This window comes from Cricetulus griseus, chromosome 4, assembly GCF_003668045.3.
Source record: "Cricetulus griseus strain 17A/GY chromosome 4, alternate assembly CriGri-PICRH-1.0, whole genome shotgun sequence".
In the NCBI taxonomy this organism is placed as follows: domain Eukaryota; kingdom Metazoa; phylum Chordata; class Mammalia; order Rodentia; family Cricetidae; genus Cricetulus; species Cricetulus griseus.
Genome location: NC_048597.1, coordinates 134,350,254 through 134,377,673, shown reverse-complemented (window position 1 = coordinate 134,377,673; position 27,420 = coordinate 134,350,254). Strand labels below are relative to the sequence as shown.

At 49.5% G+C, this 27,420-nt stretch overlaps 1 protein-coding gene and 1 non-coding gene across 11 annotated transcripts in view; one reads left to right on the top strand and one right to left on the bottom strand.

Moving 5' to 3' along the window:
- Positions 1–27,420, bottom strand: part of Dnm2 (dynamin 2) — a 91,128-nt gene that overhangs the window by 672 nt on the left and 63,036 nt on the right. For 2 of the 10 annotated variants that reach the window (XM_027411543.2, XM_027411542.2), the window contains exons 12-21: positions 23,062–23,132; positions 19,275–19,326; positions 18,419–18,430; positions 14,865–14,978; positions 8,382–8,491; positions 6,616–6,727; positions 3,942–4,106; positions 2,666–2,898; positions 1,350–1,601; positions 4–830 (exon numbers count right to left, since the gene is read on the bottom strand). In XM_027411543.2, the coding sequence (XP_027267344.1) occupies positions 761–830; positions 1,350–1,601; positions 2,666–2,898; positions 3,942–4,106; positions 6,616–6,727; positions 8,382–8,491; positions 14,865–14,978; positions 18,419–18,430; positions 19,275–19,326; positions 23,062–23,132 (1,191 nt within the window). In that variant the 3' untranslated portion in view covers positions 4–760. Of the gene's footprint in view, positions 1–3; positions 831–1,349; positions 1,602–2,665; positions 2,899–3,941; positions 4,107–6,615; positions 6,728–8,381; positions 8,492–14,864; positions 14,979–18,418; positions 18,431–19,274; positions 19,327–23,061; positions 23,133–27,420 lie in introns of those variants that run through there. The other 8 variants (XM_027411545.2, XM_027411544.2, XM_027411548.2 and 5 more) reach the window with 4 other exon arrangements.
- Positions 11,046–11,125, top strand: Mir199a (microRNA mir-199a). The gene has a single exon (NR_105165.1). It is a non-coding gene; the product is annotated as a microRNA mir-199a (primary transcript).

Below are 27,420 nucleotides of genomic sequence, written 5' to 3'. Positions count from 1 at the left end.
ACGTAACCACCAGCAGGGCTTCCCTTTATTTTAGTTTATTAATAGGATATACAGAGGCAGGCACTTAACAGTGGTCAAACCAAGCATTGGGATCAGGATCTGCACAGATGCACTAGCGCCCATCCTGTGGGGGCGTCTGGCTGGGAGCCAAGAGACCCCTGATGTTCTCCTCAGCTCACACAGCACAAACCACATTGGGCTGAGGAGAGTGAGGCAAGCAGGCCAGAGCTAAGGGACTCCAGGCCTGAGGAAGGTACAAAGGCACCTCTGGCTGTCGAGACTGGGCTGGGCTCAGGTTGTGTGGTTAATATGGCCAAAGAAGATATATATATACAACTTAAGCCAGGTGGGCGGCCAGCACTGAGCATACTGGGCCTGGCTCACTCCTGAAGAACCCTAGGAAAAGTAGGACAGTTCCTGTACCCCAAGAAAGAACAAGGCTTACAGTCTGTGTGGAGAAGCCCCGGGGTAGAGTTCCCCTACACCAGCCTGGATCTTTCTTTCCAGATGGTCCCAAGGATGCAGTTCCTACTGCCAACCAGAGATCTTCCCTTGTCCCAAAGTGCAAAGCCCCCAAGTCGTGTTGTCTGGGACTCCCCACCTCCCTCATTGTCATGTCCTCCAGGCTAGGGAGGACAGGGTAAAGGTTGCCCACAGGGAGCCTGGTCCCAGCATGGGAGCAGTAATGGGGCCCAGACCACCAAAACTCTCCTGCACTGTGGGTGCACGAGGACCCCCCAGAACATGGCCCCCCTGCAGCCTAGTCGAGCAGGGATGGCTCGGCTGGGCGGATAATGGTGGGCCGGCTGGGCGCAGCGGGCGCTCTTCTGCTGCAAAGAGAGTAAAGAGGAGGGAGGTGGAGGGTAGTGAGGCCAGAAGCAGGGGGAGGGTGAGAGCCCAGCCCGCCCAGCCCACCCCAATGTGCTCCCGGAGTTGGGGCATCCAGGTATTTTCCTGGTATCCCCATGTCATTCGCTTGCCTGGGTACAATAGGCAAGTTCTCTTTCACTAGAGGGGTCCTGGGGACTGAACTCAGGTCTCCAGGCTTGGTGGCAAGCAGATGTGTCATCTTGCCCACTTCCTTGCCCTCCTTGGACCTCAGAAATGGAGACCAGAAGCTAGCTCATCAGGCATCAGTGACATGTAACTGGCTGCTTAGTGAACAGCCAGAAGCCTGGGGTCACCTGATCCCTGGAGGCAGCCCCTCTAAGGGCTCAGTTTCTTAGCACACAAGCAGGAAGGCCTGTGCGACTCTATGCCTTGTTGGGTCTACAGTGGAAGTCATGAGAAGGGAGGGAGTCAAAGTCACCATAAAGGGACCCCCACCCACTGTAGGCTGTGGTCCTTACCTGGGCACTCCTGGGGGGATGCCAGGGGGAATCCGTGCTGGCCGAGATGGTATCTGAGGCGGTGCTGAGAAGGGGTCATTGTTGGCAAACACGCTTTGTGGTCCAGGCCGGGATGGGATTGGGGGCGCCGAGAAGGAGGCTGCAGGCCCCACAGGCACAGGAATCAGGGGAGGCCCTGGTGTGGGACCCCTCACTGCAGGAGGCCGGCCTGGTGGGTGCACACTGGACACAGGTCGGCGCTGTGGAGTGGGGCTGTGGAGGAGGGAGAGGCTTTAATCCGGAGGATACTATGACACCCACTGTAAGGTACTGAGATGGGGGCAGAGACACCGGGAAGGGAACCACAGCCTGAGCCACACCATTCCCAATTACTGGGGCTCCTGTGTCCCTGACAGGAAAGCTCCCAGGGCAGACATGTGCAGACTGCTGCACTTGGGACACTTACAGCTCAACTCTGGTCCCCACACTTATGTGTGGCCCTCTGCCTCTGTATGTGAAGTACCTGCCTGCCCTGTTCCCCAGGACCTAGAGACCTGAATCTTCCCAGGTCTGGGCTCTGGTCCTCTTCCTGAAGGCTCCACAGTGTCCTGAAATCTCAGAGGGTTCACTGCACTGACATTCCCTTGACTGTGACTGCTTAGATGTCTCTGGCTCATGCTTCCCATCTTGAGGCCAATGAAGTCCTAGGGCTAGAGGTCTCTGTTTGCCTCCTAAAACTTCCCCTGCACGCTTCTCTATGGTCTAGGAGGCCAAGCCCTGTAGTAGCTGTACACTGGGCTTCTCTTTTTTTTTGGGGGGGGGGAATGCATTTATCTATTATGTATATAGCAGTCTGCCTGTATGCATGCCTGTAGGCCAGAAGAGAGCACCAGATCTCATTAAAGATAGTTGTGAGCCACCATGTGGTTGCTGGGAATTGAACTCAGGACCTCTGGAAGAGCAGTCAGTGCTCTTAACCTCTGAGCCATTTCTCCCCCCCCCCACCCCTGCCTTGGACTTCTTGCTCTTGGTTTATATTTGGTTTTAACCCATGGAGAAAGCACTAGAAGATAAAAAGGGCTGGTGGGGAATTAGGATATATGTGGTTCTTAACTCTGAGGATCTGGCTCAGATTGGCCCTAGAAGCCAGGGCTCTCCTTGTGGCTTTAGGCACGACAGGTCTCAGACCTGTGTGTTTTGACATTGAGACTTAGACTCTTGGCCCTGCCCTTTCTTCAGCTGGGGCCCATCTCCTGACGGGGCTCAGGGAACAGGATGGGTGGAGCTTGGATGGGCACACGGGGGTGGGGTGGGGGGGGGCAAACTGCCCTCCAGACCTGTGGCCAGTGGTGTTCTGAAGCCAAGTGTCATCAACAGGTGGGGGCACAGGCGTGGATACGGTGCTGGTACTGATGTCCCCAATGATGTTGAGTGCTTCCTTGAGAGCGTGGTACATGCGCAGCATATCGTCCCGCCGCTGAGCCTGCTCAGCTGACTCTTCCATGAGGCTGCTCTGGTCTGCTGATGAGTATAGGTAGGCCAGCAGCTCATGGTGGATGAAGGCCTTTGTCTGAGGACAATGGTGGGAGAGGTCAGATCCTTACACTAGCCAACATGCCAGGAGCCTAATGTGACTAGAGAAGCATCCATCACAGGCTGAGGTTTAGCCACAGAGCCTCTGCCTTAAATGGATACCCCAGTGAGAAAAGCAGGGTGTGGCTCAGCTGTAGAACCTCTGCCTAGAATCCCTCAGTGAGGGGCTGGGGGTTATGGCTTCCCTAGTGAAGAAGCAGAGATACAGCTCAATAATCCAGTACTTGCCTAACATGTACCATGCCCTGAGTTCAATCCCCAACATTACAAAACCAACTAACCATCAATAACAAAATCAAAAAGCTACCTAAACAAACCAACTTGTTCTAACTTTGCAGGACTCACAACCATGATAGGTGGTTGTGAGCCACCATATGGTTGCTGGGAATTGAACTCAGAACTTCTGGAAAAGCAGTCAAGTGCTCTTATCTGTCATCTCTCCAGCCCCTAAATTCGTTCTTAAATTAATGTATTTATTTATCGATGGTGTTCTTTTTTGTTTCATTTTGTTTTGTTCTTTTGAGACAGGGTTCCTCTGTGTAACAGCCCTGGCTGTTCTGGAACTCGCTTTGTAGACCAGGCTGGCCTTGAACTTGAACTCAGAGATCCGCCTGCCTCTGCCTCCCATTGCGGGGATAATGTTCTTACTCTATGTCTTGTGTGTGTGTGTGTGTGTGTGTGTGTGTGTGTGTGTGTGTGTGTGTGTGTGTGTGTTGTGTGTGTGTGCATCCCTGCATGCATGTCAGAGGGCAGCTGTGGGGAGTGGGTTTCAGGGCCCGGGCCTTTACCTTCTGAGGCATCTTGCCTGCGTTGGTTTTGGTTTTAGAGACAGGGTCTTACATAAACAAAGATCCCCTCAAAATGGCTATGTATCTGAAGATGATGGTGAACTTCTGATCCTCGGGCCTGGCTGACAGGTGTACTGCAACATGCCTGGTTTTTGTGGTGCTGCGGTTGGATCCCTAGCCCAGTAAGCCTCAGCCAAGACCTTGACTAACTTGGAACTTGCCACTCACTCACATTGTTGATCATGAGGTGCATGATGGTCTTTGGCATGAGGTCACGGATGGACTTGTTGATGATGGCCACGTAGGAGTCCACCAGATTTCGGATGGTCTCCACCTGCCGTTCCAGCTGCGGGTCCATGGAAAAGGTGTTCTCTTGTGCTCCATCCTCATTCTCTGCCTACAAGGAACACAGAGAAGATGAGCATCACTGAACAGCTGTAGTTGAGTCCCAACTCTTGGGAACTATGTGCCTTCCCTGATGACAACCAACCTCCTCCAGTGGGTTCCAAACAGCCCCATTAGACCATGTGGTCTATACTAGTTAAAACCAGGCTGGACTCTTCCCAGAGGTGGGAACAGAAGGGAAAAGAAAAAGAAAACAAGGCACATGAGTCCAAGTCCACCTGCCTTCCAGGCCATGGATTGTGCTGGAGAAGTCTCTGGACCCTCATGACAAACCATGCTTGTCCTGTGTTAGGTTTGACTATGAACGATGGGCTTGGGTGTTGGTACCTTTGGCTCCAGCTAGTGCTGCTGTATTTTTTTGTTGTTGTTTTGTTTTGTTTTTGTGTGACAGGGTTTCTCTATTGCTTTGGAGGCTGTCCTGAAACTTGCTCTTTAGACCAGGCTGGCCTCGAACTCACAGAGATCCGCCTGCCTCTGCCTCCCAAGTGCTGGGATTAAAGGCATGCGCCACCAACGCCCGGCAAGATTTTTATTTTTGATTTATTTTTATTTATGTGTACATCAGTGTTGGTACGTATACATGCCATATGTGTGCATGTGTCCACAGAGGCCAGAAGAGGGTGTCAGATCCCTTGAAACTGGAGTTATAGACAGCTGTAAGCTGTCATGTGGGTGCTGGGAACTGAACTTGGGTCCTCTGAAGAGTGGCCACTGCTTTTATCTGCTGAGCCATCTCTCTAGAACAACAGTACTGTATTTCTGAAGCTCTTTAAACTTCAGAAAGCTTGGCTTAGCTGGAGAAAGTATGTCACTAGAGGTGTATGCCTGGAGACACCTTGGCCCCAGCCCTTTCACGTCCTCCCCTTTGTTTCCTACCTGTGCCCCAACACCACTGCCATGACAGACAGGCTACACACATGGGGCCAAGTAGCTATGGACTTGAGCCCTCTAAAACCAGGAGCCAAACAGAATACCTCTCCCTTTGCTATATGTAACAGGTATTTATTGATTTGTATGTATGTGTATATATCATTCATATGAGCCATTTCTCTCTCTCTCTCTCTCTCTCTCTCTCTCTCTCTCTCTTCCTCTCTCTCTCTCTCTCTCTCTGTGTGTGTGTGTGTGTGTATGTGTGTGTGTGTGTTGTAGCCCGACACACATGGGCCTCTCCTTACTACTTCAAAATGTCTGTTTATGAATTACAGGATCTATCTATCTATCTATCTATCTATCTATCTATCTATCTATCTATCTATTTATCTGTCTATCTATCTATGAATAACAGGGTCTCCCTATGTAGCTCTGGCTGTTCTAGAGCTTACTATGTAGGCAAGGCTGGTCTTGAACCTGTTTTTTTTTTTTTTTTTTTTTTTTTTTAAATAAAGATTTTATTTATTTATTATGTATACAGTCTTCTGCCTGTATGCCAGCAGAGGGCACCAGATCTCATTATAGATGGTTGTGAGCCACCGCGTGGTTGCTGGGAATTGAACTCAGGACCTCTGGAAGAACAGTCAGTGCTCTTAACCTCTGAGCCATCTCTCCAGCCCCAGAACCTGTTTTAAAATTTTTAAAATTACATTTTATTCCAGGGGTAGTAGCACAAGCCTTTAATTCTCATACTCAGAAGGCAGATAGATCTCTGTAAGTTCAAGGTTATCCTGGTCTACATAGTGAATTGTGGGCCAGGCAGAGCCACACAGACCCAGCCTCAAAAAAAAAAAAAAAAAAAAAAAAAAAAAAAAAGAAACCCCAACAAACCCCCACATTTATGTTTTGTACATGTATGTATTTGTGTGAACACGTGTGTGCTATGGCACGTGTAGGTCAAAAACAACTTGTGGGAATCCGTTCTCTCTCTCCAACATGTGGGTTTTGGGGTTCAAGCTCACATCCTCTGGCCTGGCAGAAGTAACTCCATTCCCTTAACCATCTCTGAATCTGGGGCACACTAATTTTTCTAGGTTGCCTGTTAAGCAGGTTTCAAGGATCCATCCACACACCTGTTTTCATCCCAAGTACCTCCACTTTTCAAGACTGGGATAACAGGCAAACACAGTCTGTGCCTGGCTTTTTACTAGAGTTCTGGGAATCCAAACTAAAGTTTTCATACACAGCAGGTACTTTTTTTTTCAGACAGGTGTGTGGCTCTGGCTGGCCTAGAACTCACTATGAAGACCAGGGTACTTTTTGAGACAAGTGTCTCCCCAGGGCCTGGGGGTCACTGATGTGACTAGGTTGCTGGTTACTGGACGTTAGTTGTCCTCCTCTCCCGGCCTCTTCTGCACCGCCACACTTGGCTGTTGTTTATGTAGTTGTAGGTATTGAACTCAGGCCCTTGTGCTTGTGTTGCAAGCACCTCACCACCTAAACCATTTCCATAGGCTATGGCAGCTATTTTTACCACAGCAAAGAAAGGCTGATTAATGCTTATGACCTAGAAGTTCCTTCTCCCAGGCAGCCTCTGGTATGTCATTTACGAAGGGAAGGTAGCTCCTCACCTGATCCTTCTCTGGGTAGACTCCAGCTCGAAGGAACGAAGCCTTCCAGCTGTCCACATCTTCCTGGGAGTCACAAGCCAGTTCGATCTGCCGTAAGTCCTTGTAGACATTCCTGGGTAGAAGAAGGGGACTTGACTGATCACTAAAAGCATGGGATTGGGGGTGGTGTGTCTGTCTGCCTGATCTGGGCATGAAGGTGGGTCTAGTACTCTCTCCAGTTTTTAAAGGACTTCTGGGTGCCTGCCATGTACACTATAGCACCAATAACATACCATATACACACACTACCATCAGATCAAACAAATCTGGTACAGAAGTGTTGACAGCTTGCTATTTATAGGGCAGGGCTTGCTACACAGCCAAAGCCAGCCTCAAACTTAGAACTTCCTGCCTCAGGCTCCTGTGTGCTGGGATTAGAGGTGTGTGCCACCATGCCTGACATTCCAACCTGGTATCTGAGGTCAGACATTTCTTCTCTATGACAGTTGGTTTTAATTATCAACTTGACGCAACCTAGAACTCCGTGTGGAGGACACATGGGGATTGTGCGCCTGTGGAGCATTGTCTCCACTCAGTGTAGTGGCACATGACACCGTGTACTTCCTCAGTGCCAGCAAGCAAAGGAGGGAGCATGCAAGCTCCTGTCCGTCTCTGATGGGGATGGGGCGTGCCCCTGGGTCTCAGGCTCCTGCTATCCTGACCACCTCACAGCGATGGGCTTGAGCAATGAACTTGAACTCATTCCCTCTTAAGTTGGAAGTTTGCTTTTTGTTTGTTTTTTGCAACACAGGGTTTCTCTATATAGCCCTGGCTACCCTGAAACTTGATCGGTAGACCAGGCTAGCCTCGAATTCAAGAGACCTACCTGCCTCTGCTTTCTGCCACCTCTTTCCTGTTCTGCAGGGATGGCTGTCCACCAGTCCCATGTTGGGTATATCTCATGATACCCTGCTCTGGCTTGGGAGCTTCCACTGAGGTGTCTGCAAGGAAGAGCCCAGCAACCATGTCCACCAGAACTTCCTACCACAGCAGAGACATACTCAATCTGCACTGCCTGGTGTGGCAGCCCAAAATAACAGATAGCTTAAAATTTCTTTTTCAATAATTATAATGGTGTGTGTGTGTGTCCATTTGCAAAGTCCATCTTTACGTACATTCCAAGGACTAAACTCAGGTCATCAGGACTGCACTTTCTACTCTCTGAGCCATCTGACCAGCTCACTGTACCACACCTCCAGACTCTCGCTAGGAGACTCCAGGCGGGCACTCTACTGCTGAGCCACACATACAGCTTCCATCACTGAATGGTCTCTGTACTTAGGAATGAGGTGAGGGTCAGGGTCAGGTCAAGTCTGTGGACATGGTATGTGCATGTGTATGCAGGCTTAGGTCAACACAGACACCTTCCTCACCTTCTGTTCACCTTCCTCTTTGAGACATGGTCTGCCTCACTGGCCTGCAGCTTACAGAACTGGCTAATCTAGCTGGCTGGTTACTACCAAGGGCCCTCCCATCTCTGCCTCCCCAGCACTGGGTGTGTGGGAGGGCAGACTGAGGTCCTCATGCTCATTCCATCGTCTGCATCTACGGTGTTCGCTGAGCCCTCACTTCCACTACGCAGAAACACTCCTGGAACAGTTTAACTGCATTCCCTTTCTACAAGGTGAGACCCTGGGGAAATGACTCAAGAGAGTGCTCAGGACTCCGGAAGCAGTGAACAAGGCCACTGGGCAATGGGCTCTCCCAGGGGCCTGCAGGCTCCTCACCTCTGCTCTGTGTTGAAGATGGCAAACACGTGCTTGTTGGACATGAAGCCCTTCTCCACGTCCCGAATCTTGAGGTTGTCCAGCGGCAGCATGTACTTCTTCTCTTTCTCCTAAGCAGAGGGCAGAAGCCTCACCTAGGCTGACAGGGCAGAGCCTGCAGCCACTTGACAGCTGCTGCCAACACCTGACTTGGTGCTGAGAGGTGTGTCGCCCCTTGTTCACTCCAATGTTCCCTCAAAACTTCAGGACGTCTCTGTTCAGAATGTTCTTGTCCTGGCACTGCACCTCCCCCCCTCCCCCGCTTCCTCCTTAAGGTCTCTGAGCAGAAGGGACCTTAGGGCTAACCCCATCCCACCCTACTATAGACACTATGCTTATGACCTACATGACCGTTCCCAGATGGATGCCTGCCAATTTTGTTTTTCATCTAGAGCACACATGCAGTGGGTGTTCAAACTACTCAGTTCTAACTTCACGTGTAACATGACCACTCTTTATTCCCAGGTGGTCCTCCCCACTTCTAGATGAATGGACAGAATTGACAGCTAGAATTTGGTTCATGTCACTGAGTTATGGTGACAATCCCACTCATAGTAAGGAAGGCTGAAGCACAGAGGCCTTCTTGAATGCCAGAACCGGGAGGCTGATGCCAGGGCACCAATGCCATAGAAGTGTCACTGGCTTTGTGAGTCACCGTCTCTCTACTCCATGCTTGGAATCAAGCCCAGTTTTTCATGCATGCCAGGCCACTGAGGCCAACCCAAGCGCTCTTTTTTCTTCATCGCAATGCTGGAGCTGCAACCCAGGAACTCAAAGGTGAGCATCCATTGCTCAGGCAGCAGCACTCTTCTTACTTCTCATTAAGTTTCCCAGTCCCTTTGTAAATTCTAATCCTCCTGTATCAGCAACCCAGGTAGCAGCAATGATAGGCCTGTGCCAGTTAGTCTCTCTACAACTCTCATAGCCATGTGACTGGCAGCAGTGGCTGAAGCCAAAGCCACACTGATCCACTCCCAGAACTTTTCCTTTTACATGTACTCGGGGTAGGAAGCTGGCTGTCCAGGGGCACAGAGTGGGGCCACTGTGTAACCTGTAGATGAGGGCTGGAGAGATGTCTCAGCAGTTAAGAGCAGTGATTGTTCTTCCAGAGGTCCTGAGTTTAATTCCCTGCAACCACATAGTGGCTCACAACCATCTGTTATGAGATCTGGTGCCCTCTGCTGGTATGCAGGCAGAAGACCGCATACATAATAAATAAATAAACAAAAAAAGTGTGTGGCTTAAAAAAAAAAAAAAAAAAAAAAAAAAAAAAAAAAAAAAGGCTGTAGATGAAAAGCCAGCTCTCTGTGAAGGTTTTCTATACCATATAGACTTATAGCAAAACAAAAAGTCTCACGTAGCCCAGGCTAGCCTCCAACTTGCTATATAGCTGAGGATGACCTTGAATTCTTCATCCTTCTGCCTCACAAGAGCTGTAATGAATTTTAGGCCCGAGCCACCAATCACAGCCAGGTCTTGCAGTCCTGGGATGGAACCCAGGCCTCTGTGCAAGCCAGGCAAAAGCTCTAACAACTGAGCCCTAGCCTTAGACCCTCACCTGGACATCTTTCCTTGAGACAGGCATTTGCACTAAACCTGGAGCTAGGATGTTGGCCAGCAAGCCCCAAACATCCTCCTGCCTAGGGCTGAAATCAGGTCCCCATGCTGCAGCATAAGTATTCTTCCCCACAGAGCTGGCTCCCCAGCCACTTTTTATCACTCTTTCTAATGTTTCTGGCCATTGTGTTATCAAAAAGCCCCAGCATGAAGCTTTTTGGAAAAGCACCCCTGAATTCTCCAGCAGCTATAGTGCTGAAAGGGTAGGGGATGGGCGGGGCCAGTCTGAACACTGCATGTGTACTTGTGTTAAACTGCTCTGCCTTTCTAGGCCATGTGTCTTAGGACAAGTTGCTTCTCCCCTGTGCCCATTCCCCACCTGTCAAGAGGACTGAGGCGTCTCATCATGGGGAGGGTGGTATGGTTTTGGCTCCAGGTTTCCTATTGTTGCTCTGACTGACCTCTGAGCACAGGCAGAGGGGCTGTGGCCATGGAGGGTGGAACACCCTCATACCTGCCCTACATGCTGAGATCCCCAAATAGGAAGGGCAGCCTTGAAGTCTGCCTGGTTATAAGAAACAAAGTCGGGAATTTGGGGGTCCCTGAAGGAACTTCTGTTTATGAGGGGTAATTTCCAGAGTAACTCTGTGGCCTGCACCCTCTGGTGTCATGAGACAGGAAGCCTCTCACCAGCAGGCCAGGGCCAAGTAACTGAGTCACAGACATCTAGGCTTGCCACATCTGGAATTGTTTATATATGATTCTGCCCAGGATCAGGCAGCTGCAGTCTCAGTCACAGGCACATGCATTAGTGTGCGCATGCGCTTGCTTACAGAGCGCACAACTGCATAGGGACCTCCCTCCTTCTGTGGCGTGGGCCATCAACTCAAGCCCTCCTCCAGCCCGCCTTCAGATTTCCTGAAAACCCCAACTTTATCCAGATGTGAGCCAGTCACCCTGCCTTTGCCACGTCAGAAGAGCCCAGGGTGCAAGGATGAATGGAGGACCCTGGGAGAAGCAGAGGCTCCCTGGCCTGCACAGTGGTCACCCTGAGGGCTGAACCACCACCCCCGCCATCCCAGTGTTCAGACTAGCTGTTCAGCAGGCTGTGATATGTACAGTAGTCTGCACATTGGTTAGGCTGGGCGTGGGCCAGCAGCAGCAGTGGAGACAGAGGACCTGAGGTAAGTGCTGCCCTCTGTACTGTTGTCTCCACCAGGGAAGATTCTGGAAGGAGGAGGAGGGTGGGAAAAGTAGCCCTGAGACTGAGAGAGCCCTGGGGCTGGGGAAGGATGTCCTCAGCTGAACTGGGCCTTTCTCCTTGCTTTCAATTGGCACTGTTCTCCTCTTTTTTATTCCTAAAATAAAGAAAAGGCTCCTTCTGGTCTTTACCAAAGGCTTGTCTACAAAAGTGGTCTGGCTCTCAGGGATGGCTGCTACCTGCAATGCTGAGGGCCCTGCCAGGATCCTTAGAGGTGAAAGGGTCCCCATAGTGCCTGAATCCCAGCTTGCTCTGTCTTTAGCAACACAGGGCTCCTTTTACTGCTCTTGCTGGTGCTGTGACCCTGACAGAGGGCTGGTCTACAGTGAGGCAGGAGTTCATGGTCCTTCCCAGCAAAGGAAAAAAACTCTCAATACTCATCTTGTCAGCTAGGCCCAGGGCTGGGCAATGGCATCTCCATCACAGGACCCTGGAGGACCACACACATACCCCCGTTCTGCCCAGCTGTCAGCTTGCTTTTCTTAAAGAGTGCTGGAGCTAGAACCCAGAAACTCAACACTGGCGTGCCTCTGGGAGGCACAATCCCCGACAGTTTGATGTGCTACATAGAAAAATGATGGCCAGGTCACTATCCTGGACTCTCCAGGGGGTACTGTGAAGCCTGGATCCCTGGACAGCCTTGAGGCAGGGGTCACCAAGCTCACAGATGTAGGGACGGAAGGAAAGAGGGGTAAATCCAGAAATAGCAATACATGGAATAGTTTAAAAAACAAACAAACAGGAGGGTGAAGAGATGAGTAGTTAAAAGCACTGTTTCCTTTCCCAGAAGTTCGATTCCATGGAGATCCAATGCTCTCTTCTCACCTCTGAGGACACTGTACGCACATGGCAGACAGACAGACATGCAGGCAAACCATCCATACACATAAAAATGTAAAAATATACACAAACACCAAAATAACAACAAAAACCCCACAAAAAAAAAAAAAAAAGCCATGACATATCTCAGTGGATAAACCAGCTTGCCACCACCAAGCCTGATGACCTGGCTTCATCCCTGACCACATGGTGGGAAGAAGCAACCACCTGTCCCAAGTTGTCCTCTGACCACCATGTGTACATATACCATGGCAAATGCACAACGCACATGCACACATACATAAAATAAATAAGCAAACATGAAACTTAGACGGAAGAAAAGGTGAAAGGACAGACAACCCTTACCACACCACCTCAGCCACTGAGCAACTGGATTTACACCATTGGCTACCGGGAGATGTCTGCAGTCTCAGAGGCTTACAGATACCCAGAAATGTCCATGGGAGCTCTTCTGAGCTCACTGATAGAGTCCCTCAGGTTATAGAATCATTCAGAAGTAAGCCTGTGGCCTCATGGAAAAGGGAAGCCAAATGTCATCTCCAAACACTCCTGAATAAATACATCTGGCCTGGGTGTGGGAATGGCCTGAACTCAGGGGAGAGGTGTCGCCCCCCCTCCCCGTCCCCCCTCCGTCCCCCTTCCATATTTTGTGACATGAGGCTAGCTATCTTTCAAGGCCTCAGTTTCCTACCTACCCATGACAGTGCCAATCTCAAGGTGGACTTGAGAATTTCCTGAGTGGGACTGAGGACTTGCAAGATGGCTCATTGGGTAAAGGTAATGGCAGCAAAGCCTGCCCACCTAAGCGTGTCCCCCAGACCCACATGGAAGGAGAGAGCAGACTCTTGGAAGTTGTGTCAGACTTCCATGTACTCTGGGACAATTGTACACAGATATTCAGATCAATAAATGTAACACATTTAAAGTCTATAAAGAAATGGAGGAGCATGCCTTCTGCATGTAGCCTTGTGTGGCCTTACCTAGTCTGTGATGTGGTGTTATATTATTTATGATTTATTAAAGCTTGCCTGAGGATTCAGAGAGCAAAGTCAGCCACAAGCCATAGAAGCCATGCACACACCTTTAATCCCAGCAGCCAGAAGCTAGGTGGTGGTGGTACACAATTTTAATCCTATGACTCAGGATTAAGAGGTAGAGGGATCTCTCTGAGTTCAAGGCCACCCAGGGATACATGAGATTGAATCAGTCTAAAAGAGTAACAGAGCACACACCTTTAATCCCAGCACTTCTATAAAAGATAGAAGCAGGGTCTTCAGTATTTAGTAGGAGCAGTTGGAGGCTTGGTGAAGAGCTCATGGATCAGCCCTTTCAGCCTGAGCTACAAGTGAGAGCTAGTGCTGGCTGCTTTGCTTTTCTGAACAACAGCTTGAAGCTTGAACCCTAAAACCAGTCTCTGGGTCTTTTATTTTTCATGTTACACTGTGAGCTTGGCACAGGGTGAGGTCTCATGGGCATGTAAACTTTTCTTTTTGTTTTTTCAAGACGGGTTTCTCTTGTAACAGGATTGGCTGTCTTGGGATGATCTGTAGGCCTTAAATTCAGAGATCCTCCTGCCTCTGCCTTTTTTTATTTTTTTAAATGTGCATTGATGTTTTGTCTGCATGTATGTCTGTCTGTAGAAGGTGTCAGGTACCCTGGAACTGGAGTTAGAGCAATGACCAGGGGAGCCTGGGGACAAGTGGGTAGTGTGCCTCCTTCACAACTACAAAACCCTGAACTCTACTCTTGCCTCATAAACCCAATATGGCATCCATGCCTGTCATCCCAGCAAGATTATAGTGTCACCCTGGGCTACGTAGTGAATTCAAATCCAGCCTGTTTAAAAAAAAAAAAAAAAAAAAAAAAACCAACAACAACAATAAAAAAACCCAGAGAAATCTGGCCTTGCCACTGAGGGTACCCATACCATTTCAGGGGCCAGGGCACCAGCTGGACAGCTTCTAGAAAGGGAAAATGAAATGTGCAGGAACAGGTTTCCTGTCACATGTCCCCCCACACCCCTTTGGTACACTGGTGGTGGTAGTGGTGAGGTTCCCTCCTATAGAGTGGCTAGAAGACCCTACAGAGGTGACTGTAGATCTAAAGCACTAGAGTGCATGCTGGGAGTAGGGCCCTGTGCGAGGCCTGGGACTGGAACACCCCTTTAGCTCCCCTAACATTGGCAGGGAACTCAGCTCCGCACTGAAGGGTGGCTGGGAACTCTGGACCCTGAGTGATGGGACAGGCATGTTCCACCACACCTGGTTTCTGTGGTGCTGCTCTTGGAGAATGGAACACAAGGCTTCTTGTGTGCTAAACAGATCTACCGACTGAGTCTTAACCCCCATTCAATTTCTTTCTCTTTTTTTTTTTTTTATTTCTTTTTTGTGTAGGTCTATGTTTGTATGTGTAGGTACATACACGTGTATGTATGTGGGAGCCAGGGAACCACTTCAGGTGTCATTTCTCAGGTGTTACCCTCTGGCTTCTTGAGGCGGGCCTCTCCTTTGCCTGGAACTTGTCAAAGAGGCAAGTCCAGCAGGCCAGCAGGCCCTGTGTCTGCCTTACCTGTTGAGACTATGAGCACACACTGTACCGTCCTTTTCACATAGGTTCCAGCATTACAGCCAGGTCTTCTGTGACAGGACAAGCATTTTACCCACTGAACTGTCTGCCCGCCCCGCCCTGGGGGGGGGGGCTGGGGAGGGGCACTTGAGTGCTGGCCAAGGGGAATCAGTTTTGGAATCTGTCACTTCATTAGGCCACCCCTGTCCCCGACTGCTCACCTCCTCGTCCTTGTACCAAGACAGGGACTCAGCCGTCAGCACAAACCAGTACTCCTTGGAGCCGCCCTTCATCAAACTGATGTTGTTGATGGTCAGCCAGCCCCTTCGGATCACCTAATGGGGAGGATTCATCTTAGCAGGGAGGACATCCCTGCTGTCCCCTCCCTACTCCCACCCAGCAAAGATGGAAGCCTGCTTCTGTGACAGGCATACCTCCAGCCCCAAGCCAGGATCCTAGCTCCACATCAGCCCAAGCAATCCCAGCTGGGACTCAGACAGGGAACTGGGACAGGCGTGGGGATGGATGGAGATAAGAAAGCAAATCACTAGTCCAGGGATGAGATTGAGAGCTGGGATCCTAGAAGCCCCTCTGTGGTCAGAGTGATCTGAGGACATACAAAACAAAATCTATGTCCTAGGAATGGCAAGGGGCTAAAGCCAGGAGGCTGGGACTGGGGGTTGGGACTAGGTCATGTGGAATGTGACATTAAGGAATTGCCCTTCCTTGGGTCAGCAAAGTAAGTAGAGATGCCTTGATGGAGAGCTCACAACACGCAGAGGCTGTCACTCCCTTCCTTCCTGGGGCTGACCCACAAAGGTGGCACACCCACACAAGCTCTTCTGTGAGCAGTTGACCAGTGCTAGACAGATAGCTCACTCAGAGGGCTGGGGACAAGATAACAGCCCAGAGATCCTGTGTCCCAGCTAGCTTCAAGCACAGTGAGCATACTTTTCTATGCATGACAACTCAGGGTCTGGGCTGGGAGATATTCCGTGGAAAGGACTCACTGGACCCTATCTGTCATCTGGATGGAGAACAGTAGCCAGACCAGCCTGGGGACTCACCTGACTGCTAGGCGTAGGCAGACTGGGGGGGCCACGTTTTCATGTTCCCGTGATCCCTGGGACACGGAGGCACATGTAGGCCTGAGCCCCCCACCTCCTGACCTGGGGATTCTGGGGAGAGCGGGAAGTACACAGAGGTGGCAACAGGGATGCATGGGACTAAGGCAGCAGCAGATGAGTCAGGCTGCAGAGCATGTGCTGTGCAGCCATTGATAGTTGGGGAGACTGGTGTTGGGGATCCCAGGTAGGATGGAATAGATGACCCCAAAACAGGTTCTCTAGGGACTAGTCTGGGGCCTGGAGTTGAGGCTTCCCCTTGCCTATCCTGTTTACCTCCAGAGCTGCCCAATCTAAAGACCCATGTCCACCTACCCTGCTACAGTGGGCATATGTGGGCTCCAAGCCACAGACCATGAAGGCTACAGAGGCCACTAAAGTTTCAGGGATCCCTAGAAACTACGCAAGTCACTTCTTAGGTGAGGAACAGCATAAACTGCCACTTGCTATCCCTCATTAGATCTGAGGGTGCAGACTTCTCCTGCCCTAGGATGTCAAAAGACCACAGACCCCTAGAGATGCCTGGAAGCCCAGGGAGGGCATGGTGCCCATGCCAGGAACAGAGTGATAAACTCATACTGATTCATTTCTAATGGCCTGGGCTCAGCTCCAGAGGTTCAGGATTCCAGGATCACCCCTGAGCCCAGGCCACCTAGGCTGGCTTGTGAGGTTGGCAGGGCCGATTGCTTGATTCTGGACCATCATCCAGCCCAAGGGGGCTGGGATCCTGTAGCTGTGTTCTGTCCTGCCAGGAATGGGCAGAGGCCCTTTCACTAAGTGTTGGCACAGCTCAAAGAGCTTATTGGAATTAGACTCTGGCACCACACATCAACCAAGGGAGAGAAACTTGGGTCCAAGCTGACACTGTATCACAAGAAGAGTAATCCCACATTGTAGGGTCTCTGAACTCCTGCATAACAGGTGTGTCATTGTCTACTTGGAGGTTTGGCCCAGCTGCCTCCACTAAGGCTTCAGGGCACATGAGCTAGCAAGAGGTCCCAAGGCACCCTTTCCTTCCAGTCCCTTGCCCATGTGGACACTCCAGTGCAGTCTGAGACAAAACCCCTGCTCTATGAATACAGATACAGACTGACTCCATGGAACAGAGAAGGCTGTGCCTCCTCATCTCCAAGGCAGATTGGGAATCCAGGTTATATCCCTACTCAAGGACTTGGGGGGAGAAGGAAGCAGGGGAGAGGTGTGGCAACAGGAGAGGCAGCTAGGGGTCCCATTTCTGGGGTACACAGGAACAGGCATGCAGGCACAGAGAAGAGAGAGAGCCTATCCTGGTGGCTTGGGCAGCAAGGTGAGCTCAGTGTGAGCCATGATGGTCTCTTCCCTGGGTGAAGATCATTTGGAAGACCAAGTATGGCTTGGGTACCCAGAGGCTATGACCAGCCATGCTCATGGCCTTGTGACTGCACAGGACTTTGTGGCCAGGAGGATGGAATAAAGTAGGAACAATGGCCATCTGGGCTAGAGGGAAGAGGCAGTACTTGACTGACTTGCTCTGGGCCTGAGGGTGATCTAGTCCCTGGACCCTCTTCTCTAACACTGGCCCAGGCTTCAACGTTGACCAGCCTACTTTTGCCAGGACCCAGGCCCATGAAAGACCCACCACTGGCACAGAACTGGCTCAACCTTTGCAAAGGCTCCAAACCCCAAGAATATCTTTGCAGAGGGCGGTAGTAGCAGCAGAAGAATGTTCTGGAGAAAGGGGACTGCCAGGGATAGGGGCCAAGTTGCCCACAGGGAGTACCTCCACCTAGAGTCAGCTCTCAATGGGGCTGGGCCTCCCACCCTTCTGACACTCCAGCTCCCAGCCCTTGTGCAAAGGGAAGACAAGTTATCCACAGCCAGGATGGCAAATACGATATACACCAACTGACTGGTGGGGGCTGCCCAGAGGAGTATGGCAGCAATTCTGAACATAGCAGAAAAAAGTCCTGGGATCAATTAGTGATGTCTGTCCCAGGCAATGGCTAAGAAAAGGGGGAGAGTGGAGCTGAACATCCACACTAATGCTATGCCATGGAGGCAGTAGGCTATGGGCAACCTGATTACTGTGCCTGTCATGGGCACGGGAGTAGGATATCACATGGAGAAATTAAAAGAAAAAAATTACTACAATCAGCCACAACAGCTACAGAATGGGGAGTTGATGGCATGCATATTAAGAAAGAATGCCAGGATTGATTAGCAAGTCTGCCCCAGGCTCACTGTGGAAGAAAATCACATGTGCTAATAACACATGCTCTGGTCAGTCAGTGACATCTGCACAGAAGGCAGAAAGGGTAAGAGTGGGCAGCAGCAAGAAGGAATTCCAGCAGGATCTGAACAAATTCTCCCACGGCTAGGAAGCTGAGGGGGACGGAGACTATGTGTGAACTGCGTATTTGCCATCTCTGAACTACAGGACATCAGGAGAACCTGCTACAAACCAGCCAGAGGAGTGCACTTCCCAGAAAGGTGCAATTGGGTTAGTACTTTTGTGAGAGCAACAGATACCCAGGACAAGAGGTCCAGTGACAGCAGGAACATGTGACTCCCAGGTTAGTTCCTTTTTTAGTTGTTTTGAGTAGAGGGTGAAGCGTGGGCCTCCTTTACTACCAGATTCTCTAAGTTAGCTACCACACTAAGCAGGTACTTACCAGGATCTCCCCCTTTGAGAATGTAAAGTTAGGGTTGTGGGTCAATCAAGAAAGAGGAGGAGGAGGAGAGATGGAGGGAATGAGGGATGGAGAAAAAGCGGGGAAAGCACAATGACAGGAGAAAGAAGAGCAGAGGAACAAAAAACAGCAAAAGAAAAAAATTACATGCTATTAATTATATTCATGGTGTTAATGTTTAATTCATTATCTTTTTCAAAACAAAAAAAAGCAACAACATATGTACTACCTATGGCAAGCGCAAGAAAAAAAAAAAAAGAATTCAAAATCATGCAATTGTTACATTTCTCCCCAATCTGGCTCTAAATCGTGCAAGATACACCAGCACAGCACCCCACCCTCACCCCAGCCTGACATGGGAAGGGGATTGGGGGACAGTGGGCAGAAACCGGACAGAAAAAGCCTAACCAGAAACGTAATACTGGCATTTATAATGCCATTCGTAAATATGCAAAGCCTCTGAAGCTGGGGTAAGATATAAAGGAAACTTGGGGGTTCCCCAGTTGTTAAATTCAAACCAGTTCTATCTCTCCTGAGCTGCCTGGGACCAAGAGTTAGCAACACAAGTTGCTTACTTACACCTTGGGGTGATTGTTACATAATCCCCTGGCTTTAAGGGTCAGCTCTAACTTTCACCTTAGATGTCAGATGAGGCCTTTGGGTGTTGGAATTTGCCCCCTAGGCCCTATGGGAGCCGTAGCCCTAACAGCTATATGGACCAGAGGCTGACAGGATGATTGGCCTGGTACTAAGGTGTCAGTTCCCATATCAAGTGATGTGACAGGGCTCATTGTGTTCCTGTACCCAGAAGAAATGACAGCTGAGGCAGGGGAGCTACCTGATTGGGAATGGCTCTCTTCTTGTTGAGCTGCGTGCTCCTCTGCTGGGCACTGTAACAGAAGCAGAGAAGGCACATTCAGATGAGATGTGAGAGGGAGGCAGAGGAGGCCCCGGCAGCCCAAGCTGGGGAGTTTCCCCTGGGCTGCAGTTTCCAGTAAGGCTAGAGGCAAAGGCATGGCCCCTATGTGCAGAGGGCAGCTAGAGCACACGAAACCAGAAAAATGTATCTGGCTAACCCTTGCTTCTAGAACCTTCTCAGGGCCATTCCAGAAGCACCAGCTATTTCCCACAAGTCACTGGAAGCAAAAGCTTAAAAGAGCAGGTAAGATGCAGGGGAAATGGGATGGGGTGCTGGCTCCAGGTACACAACATACCAGAGGCTTTTTCATGCTCTCTTCCCACTCCTGACCCTACATTAGTCTGGAAGTAGTTCTCATGATAAGCCCTTTTAACTCTGGGTCTCACACTAGCCAAGGGGCTAGCTAGAAGGTCCTGTCTCAAGCCAGGGACTACCCAAACCTATTACAGGAGGTTTCTGAATGTTTCCTCATCAACAAGCCATACTCTGCCCCCTGAGTGTTTTAAGGGGGGATGCAGCAGACCAAATGCAAGGCCTCATGCATGCTGTGTTAGCTCTCCCTCACAGATTCAGAGCAATTCTAGCTCCCTCTCCCTCCCTCTTTCTCTCTCACTCTCTTGAAACTATGTAGCCCTGGCTATCCAGAATCTTACTATGTAGATTTGACTGGCCAGTAACTGATAGAGAATTGCCTGTCTCAGCCTCCTGAGTGCTGGGATTGTACACTATCAGGCTTATGATCTATTCTGAGATAGTGCCTCAAGCAGCCCAGGCTGGCCTCCAACCCTACGTATAGCCTAAGATGACCCTAACTCCTGATCCTCTTGCCTTTACCAACCTAGTGCCTCCACACCTGGTTTATGAGGTGCGATGTATGGAGCACAGGTCTGTGTATGCCAGGGAAGCACTCTGCACCCAGTCCCTCTAGGCAAGCCACCATAATTCCCTCTCCTTATTCATTTTGATATATACACTGCTCTAACAATTATATAACCATATGAAAATAGCCTGTCACTTCTCTGCTACATTTCTCTCCTTAAAAAAAAAAAAAAATGTGTGTGTGTGCCTGCATGAATTTATGTGCACCACATATGTGCAGGTGCTCTTGGAGGCCAGAGGCATTGGATCCCCTGAAGGTGATTGTGAGCCACCTGATGTGGGTGCTGGGACCAGAACCCAGATCCTCTGTAGAAGCAGCCAGTGCTCTTGACCACTGTATCCATGTCTCCAGCCGTATCTTACTGCTCTAGCTAGAAACTGCAGAAGATACTGATAGCAACACAGCTTGGCTTCATTCTTTGCTGGCTACTCTGAGACTCAGCCTACAGTGCAAACCAGCTGAGCTCCAGTGGCAGTTAAGAGTATGCAGGCCAGTAACCCCAGCAAGTGGGAAGCTAGGGTGGGCAGAGCACCTAACCTAGGCTACCTAGTGAGTTCAGATGGCCTATACAGGGAGTCTGGGAACATTGGTTGCTGGACGGGCTATGTGTGTTTCGAGGGGATGGGCTCCTTAGTCTAGATTGGTAAGGACTAGAAAATTAAGCTGATGTAGAATTCTATCCAGCACAACTCCTGACATTATTATCCCAGAAATTGCTTTATTTTTAAACTTTTGTTATTTTTGGAGGGAGACATACCACCGCACATGTGGACATCTTTCTAGTCCTGTGGCTTGTACAGCAAGCACTTTGACCTGCTAAGCAATCTTACTGGCCCCAATTTTTTTTTTTTTTTTTTTGAGGGAGAGTCTCTTATGGTCCTGGCTGGCTTCTAATATAGATATATAGCAGAGGGTGACTCTGAACTGATCCCCTTGCCTCTACCTCTCTTGTGGTGGGGTGACAGGTGTGTGCCATCATGTCCCTTTGATCTGGTGCTCTGCCAACGGGGCCACATTAGCAGCCCTCAGAGCCGTTCCTGTCTGTCATGTTTGGAGGCAGTCAGGACCTTCATGATCCATACTGAAGGAGGTTTGACTAAACTAAGCCATCACTCATAGCAAAGCTGTGTGGTGACAAGGCCCCAGATGCGGTACAACATAAGTGATTTGTGGCTCCGGCAAACAGCAGCAAAGATGGTGACACCTCTCCCTGGCCCTTACCATGGCAGGTAATCTAAATTCTTCTCCTCAGCCTACAGGGTCCTCCTGGTAAGGTGTGTGGCTACCAGCTGTCATTTTCACCCTGCCTTACTGGCTGGTGGTCCTGCCTCCTGGTACCCCTTCCCAGCTGCCAGCCTCTCGGGAGTCCCTTGCTTGTCACTGCTGTCATGACTTCTTTGGGAGGGTCTCTTCAGGTCTCATCCTTCATGCTTTATGCTGCTATCCTCAACCATTCACTCAATCCCCCATCTGTGTGCCCTATATGGCAGGCACTGCAGTCTTACCCACTATCCTCTTCTCAAGCCTGGCAGGGCCCTGACTCATAGAGTGGCTCTGCTGTAATTCAGAGGCTCCTGAAACGTCACCCATAGGCTTGAGGGCCCCCATGGAGGGCACCCTGTGTCACACACCAGCAAAAAAGGCACACAGCAGGCAATACCCACCCTGTGACCAGCTCCTCAGTATAGTAACAGCTGGGTAAGTGGGAAGGCCCCCGGAATCCAGAGAAAGAAGTGGAGTGGTCAAAGGAAAAACAGGAGAGATTGTGAGAAGGAACTGTGGATGAAGTGTGAGAAGCAGAGACATTGAGGTGAGGAAACCGGCAGCAACCAATCAGGGGGCACTCGCTGCCTTCCCCAGCACGGGTCCTAGGCTACCTGTACTCAGGGAGGTGCTTCTGATCATTCATTCACTTCACTCAGCTGCCATGTGCCCAACCCAGAACAGATGCTTTGTCAACTCAGCCTAGAGCACTGACACACAGTTTAAGCCTTGTGCCCAGCAGACCCTCGCTGTCAAGAGGTCTCCAGAACCTTAAGGTTAGGCCCTACAGCTACCTTTTGGACTTCTAGGAGCCCTGAACATACTGTCAAACTGAATGTCTTGGCATAGAAAATTCCTGTGGGCAGGTAGACCTGGTAGTGATTGCTAACTGCTCCACCAGGGGGCGTGGCATGAAGTACACCAGTAGTATATGGACACAAGGGAGATGGCTTTTGGTGTGTGGTGGTGTTCTATTAACCACAGCAAAGAGAACCTGCATGAACCACCAGAACACTCCCAGTGGCACTCAAGTCTGCCCAGCTGGTTCAGAGCTAATTGTTGACCCAGGGCCAATACATCAGATACCCCAGCTGCTTTTCATGGTCTAACCCAGGGCTGTATGCATGCCAGGCAAGTGCTAAAATGGAGACAAATCCCCAGCCCAGGGTTCCAGTTTTAAATCTATAGTGGGGAGCAGAGTGTGTGAGTTGCTCTGATTGTGAAAAGGCCAGGATTCAGACGTGTGTTGGCCCATGAAATGCTCTGAGAACTCTTGCAGGTGTGAAACTGGCTGGCTTCCCCCTTCCCTGAGAATGACCACAGAGCTCCCACTTTATCCCTGAGATATCCACAAATAGCCTACTGGGTAAGGACACTGACAGAAGTCATCATTGGTCCAAAAAAGCTTCAAGGCTCTCTCAAATGGCTCTGCACTTTGCCCAGCATTCTCACCAGACAGACAGACAGACAGACAGACAGACAGACAGACAGACAGACACACACTCTGGTGCTGGGGGTAGGAACGGATGCTGCCCCTGTGTCACTGGCTGTGTAAGTACATACTTGGCAAATCCAATGAAGTCTTCATGGTTTGTGTTGATGTAGGACTGCTCAATGTCAATCAGAAGAAGAATCTAGAGGGAAGCAGGGGTAGCTGTGAGTACAGAGTACAGAAGAGCAGGGAAGGCAGTAAGCATAGTGCTTACACACACACACACACACACACACACACACACACACACACACACACACTTTACACAAATACACATTTTACACACACACACACACTTGCTGCATTCCCATAGCTCTCCTAGGCAGGAGCTCAGCAGGAAGGCTGGATCACCGGCACAAGGGTAGACCTGCAGGTGGAAAGAGCCCTACAGGAAGACTGGGCTAAGGAAACAGTGCCTGGTAGCCCAATGTGGTGGTCATGGGTCCAGCCCTCATGAGAGCTGGTATTTTCCTTTGGCCCCTGACTGGCTGCAATCTGGGGCCTAATGTTACTAAGTTATGTATGTGGACTGGGTTCATTATCTTCTTTCTTTTCTCATTTATTGGTACTGTTGGGGTTGGAGTCAGGACCTTATCCATGCTAAACTAGTCCTGTACCACTGAGGTGATGCACCTGAGCCAGCCTCCAGTCACAATGCACTATGATTCCCGATTAGCCTTTATCTTATCAGTGCTACTTTCAAATTGAACAGCACATGCATGCATGCAGCACAGTTACACGACAGGACGTGTATATATTATACAGAACAAAAACTGGTTGGACCGAATAGGGTCATTGCTGCTTGACAAAGTTCCAGCACTTCAATATTGCAAACCACACTTCTCCAGCATCTTTTTACTTTCATTTTTAGTGATTCTCAATATTAATGCCTTTCCCTTTGGGAAACTTTGTGCAGGCTTTGGTAAAGGTTAAAAAGGTAAGCCCAGTGGTGGTGGTGGCGGCACACACCTTTAATCCTAGTATTCTGGAGGCAGAGGCAGGTGGATTTCTGTGAGTTTGAGGCCAGTCTGGTCTTCAAAGCGAGTTCTAGGACAGGCTCTAAAGCTACACAGAGAAACGCTGTCTGGGAAGGGAGGATAAAAAAGGGTACAATGATAGCGTCATTAAACAAAATAATTTTTTGGAGAAAAAAAAAGTCCCTGCCACCATGGAACTAGGAATCTCATTGTGTCCTCCTAATTAGAGGAGGAAAGTTAGAGATTTACCAGATACACCTGACCCCGAGGATGAAATGCCCACAATTCAGATCCAGAGCCTGAGGTCATTAAGGGCAAGAGTTCAATTAATAAATACAGAGAAATGAGAATGGTACAGTTTAATGGGAAAAGACTAAGATACCAGGACCTTCCCTTTTGGTACGGTTATGAGGCAAACAGGCCCACACAGTAAGACTAAGAAACTGCAGTATAATGTTTGCTCCTCAGAAGTCTTTTCCAAAGTCAAACATTTGGATAAGGTCTCCATTCTCTTAGGGCTTAAAGAAAGTTCCTGTTTGATACATTGGACATTCTCCTTATCTCTAGCAAGAGGAACCTGTGGCCCTTCATTAACATATGACTGATGCCTATTGTCAAGGTCAAGGCTAGATTCTCAACCCCTGAACTCAGGCCACACCCCAGCTCAATGCTCCCTTATAGGGTATAAAAGGTGTTTTTTTTTTTTAATTAAACACTGCTGGCAGCCATTAGTACTCATCCTCAGATCATGCCAGTCCCTGTGTGCCCTGTGTGATGAGTGTGTATCTGACACACAACCCCGCCTATTCCACGCATCCTCTTTGGGACTCGAACCCCCACAGAAGCAGGTCTTCCCCCAAAACAAAAATTCACAGCTGCATTCTGAGTTCAGGTCAGCCTGGGTAATTCGTGGCTCTGTTCTCTCTCTCTCTCTCTCTCTCTCTCTCTCTCTCTCTCTCTCTCTCTCTCTCTCTCTCTCTCTCTCTCCTCTCCCTCCCTCTTTTCAAGAAAAGGTTTCTCTGTGTAGCCTGGCTGTCCTTGAACTGAGATTCAGAGAGCCACCTACCTCTGCTTCCCAAGTGCTGGGATTCTGTTTTCAACATCCGAATGTAAAATTAAAAGGAAGGGTGGGGGCTGGAGAGAATGCTCAATGGTTACAAGCATCTGGAGGATTCAGGTTTGATTCCCAGCACCCACATGGTGGCTCACAACTGTCTGTAACTCCAGTTCTAGAGGACCTGATGCCCTCTTCTAGCCTGCACAGGCACCTGAGATGCATGTGGTACACATGCAGACAAAATATTCATTCCCATAAAGTAAATTAAAAAAAAAAAAAAAGTTGGGCTAGGGCTATGGTTCAGTGGTAGGTAGAGTACTTGCCTGGCATGAAGATAGAATCCAGCACCACACACACTAACAGCCCAATCACATTTGCATGTGTGCACACACACACACACCTGGGAAGGTTGCATTCTCAAATCTGGCAGACAGATGCCTTCAGATAGTCCATTGCTAACCCCAATACAGCTCTGTGTGTGGGGATGCTTCTGGTCCTGGTTTGCACAGGCTGAGGCTTCTCCTTGGACATCACTGGCTCAGGCACCTTTCTACCCTAGTTCCCATTAAGAACAGTCCAGGCTGCCGGGCGGTGGTGGCACACACCTTTAATCCTAGCACTCAGGAGGCAGAGGCAGGTGGATCTCTGTGACTTTGAGGCCAGTCTGGTCTACAGAGTGAGTTTCAGGGCAGCCTCCAAAGCTATACAGAGAAACCCTGTCTCGAAAAACCAAACCAAACCAAACCAAACCAAACAAAAAACAGTTCAGGCTGTCTGTGAAGAGGGGCTCTGGTTCCCCAAAAGATTTCCACTGGCCCCTGGTCAATGTGCCTCTAGGTCATCACTAATAAGCAAGATAAAGTACACAGACCTAGGAGGTTGTTGGGGAAGGATGGGTGTTGTCGCATAGTCCTTGAAGCTGGCTCTGTAAGGCCTGAGTGCTGTCATCCTACAGCTCTGAGATGAAGCCTGGTAGTGTCTACCCAGTATTGGGGAATAAACTTTTTGTACACTGTGAAGATTTATCACTTGGATTGGTTTAATAAAAAGCTGAACGGCCAATAGCTAGGCAGGATTTTGGGGGCAGAGAGGATGCTGGGAAGAAGAAAGGCAGAGATGGGGAGAGTTGCAAGACAGCGACTAAAGAAATAGGACAGCAGCATGGGCAGTGCAGAGTAAAGTTAAGAAAGCTACGAGGCATAAAGTGAATGAATAGAAATGGGCTAATTAAGCTGTAAGAGCTAGTTAGAAACAAGCCTAAGCTATCGGCCGAGCTTTCATAATTAGTATTAAGTTTCTGTGTTGTGATTTGGGAGCTGGCAGGAGGGACAATCCAGGGCTTTGTGAATGCTGGAAGCTGTCTGCCCTTGTTTTCTTTTGAGATGGTCTCACTATGTAACCAGTCTGCCTGGCTTTAGACTCTCTGTACTGTTAAGACAGGCATCTGCACCAAACCCACATCTCCCAGGCCACAGAAGCTAATCTAAGAGGCCCAGTGCTAAATGAAGGTTTAAGGACAAAGAAGCCAGTTTGTGAAGGTGTTGTAGGGAAACTCTCACCAGAGAAATAAGCAGACACAAAAAATACAGATTGTTTATACTAGTTTACATTAAAACACCTCTAATGAGGCCCCATAATTATATTTATTTATCTTATTTTATATTCATGAGATCAGCATTTATTGTCTGTTCAACCAAGTGTATGCCTAGTGCTAGCAACATCAGAAATAGGTACGGGATCCCCTGGAACTGGATTCATAGATGTTTGTGAGCCAACCTGTAGGTGCTGAGAACAAAATCTGGGTCTGCTGACCATGTAACTATTGAGGCATTTCTCTAGCCCATGATATGGAAAGGGACAGCAGGGATTCTGCTGCAGGTCCACTCTCCTCCAGAGATTCCCAGTCATCCCCTGACAGGCAAGGGCAGCCTTAAAAAGGTGCAGTATATTCCCCATAGAAAATGCCCCAACAATGGAGAAAGCCAACCATGCCACCACAGATGGCACAGGGATCCTACACATTGGGCCAAGGTTGGAAAGCAGAATCACACAGAGTCTCCCCAAAGCACTGTGGGGAAAAGCCCTGGCAAACAAGAAACCACCTTGGTCTTTAGAAAATGAACAAAGATCTAGTTGCATCACAGAGCAATCTAATATGTAGCTGCACAAAGATATTAACACCATCTGAACAACCATGGTGGGAGATGGCTCAGTATGTGATGGGGAGGCCAGGATACAGGCCGACACTGGGGACGGTGGAGACTGATAAATCTCTTATTAGGGGTGGTGGTGAGGGACACAAAGTCTCTTGCAGCTGACAATGGTGGGCTTCAAGGCATGGCACTGACTTTCTGATCCTCCTGCCTCCAGCTCCCAAGTGGCAGGATGATAGCCGT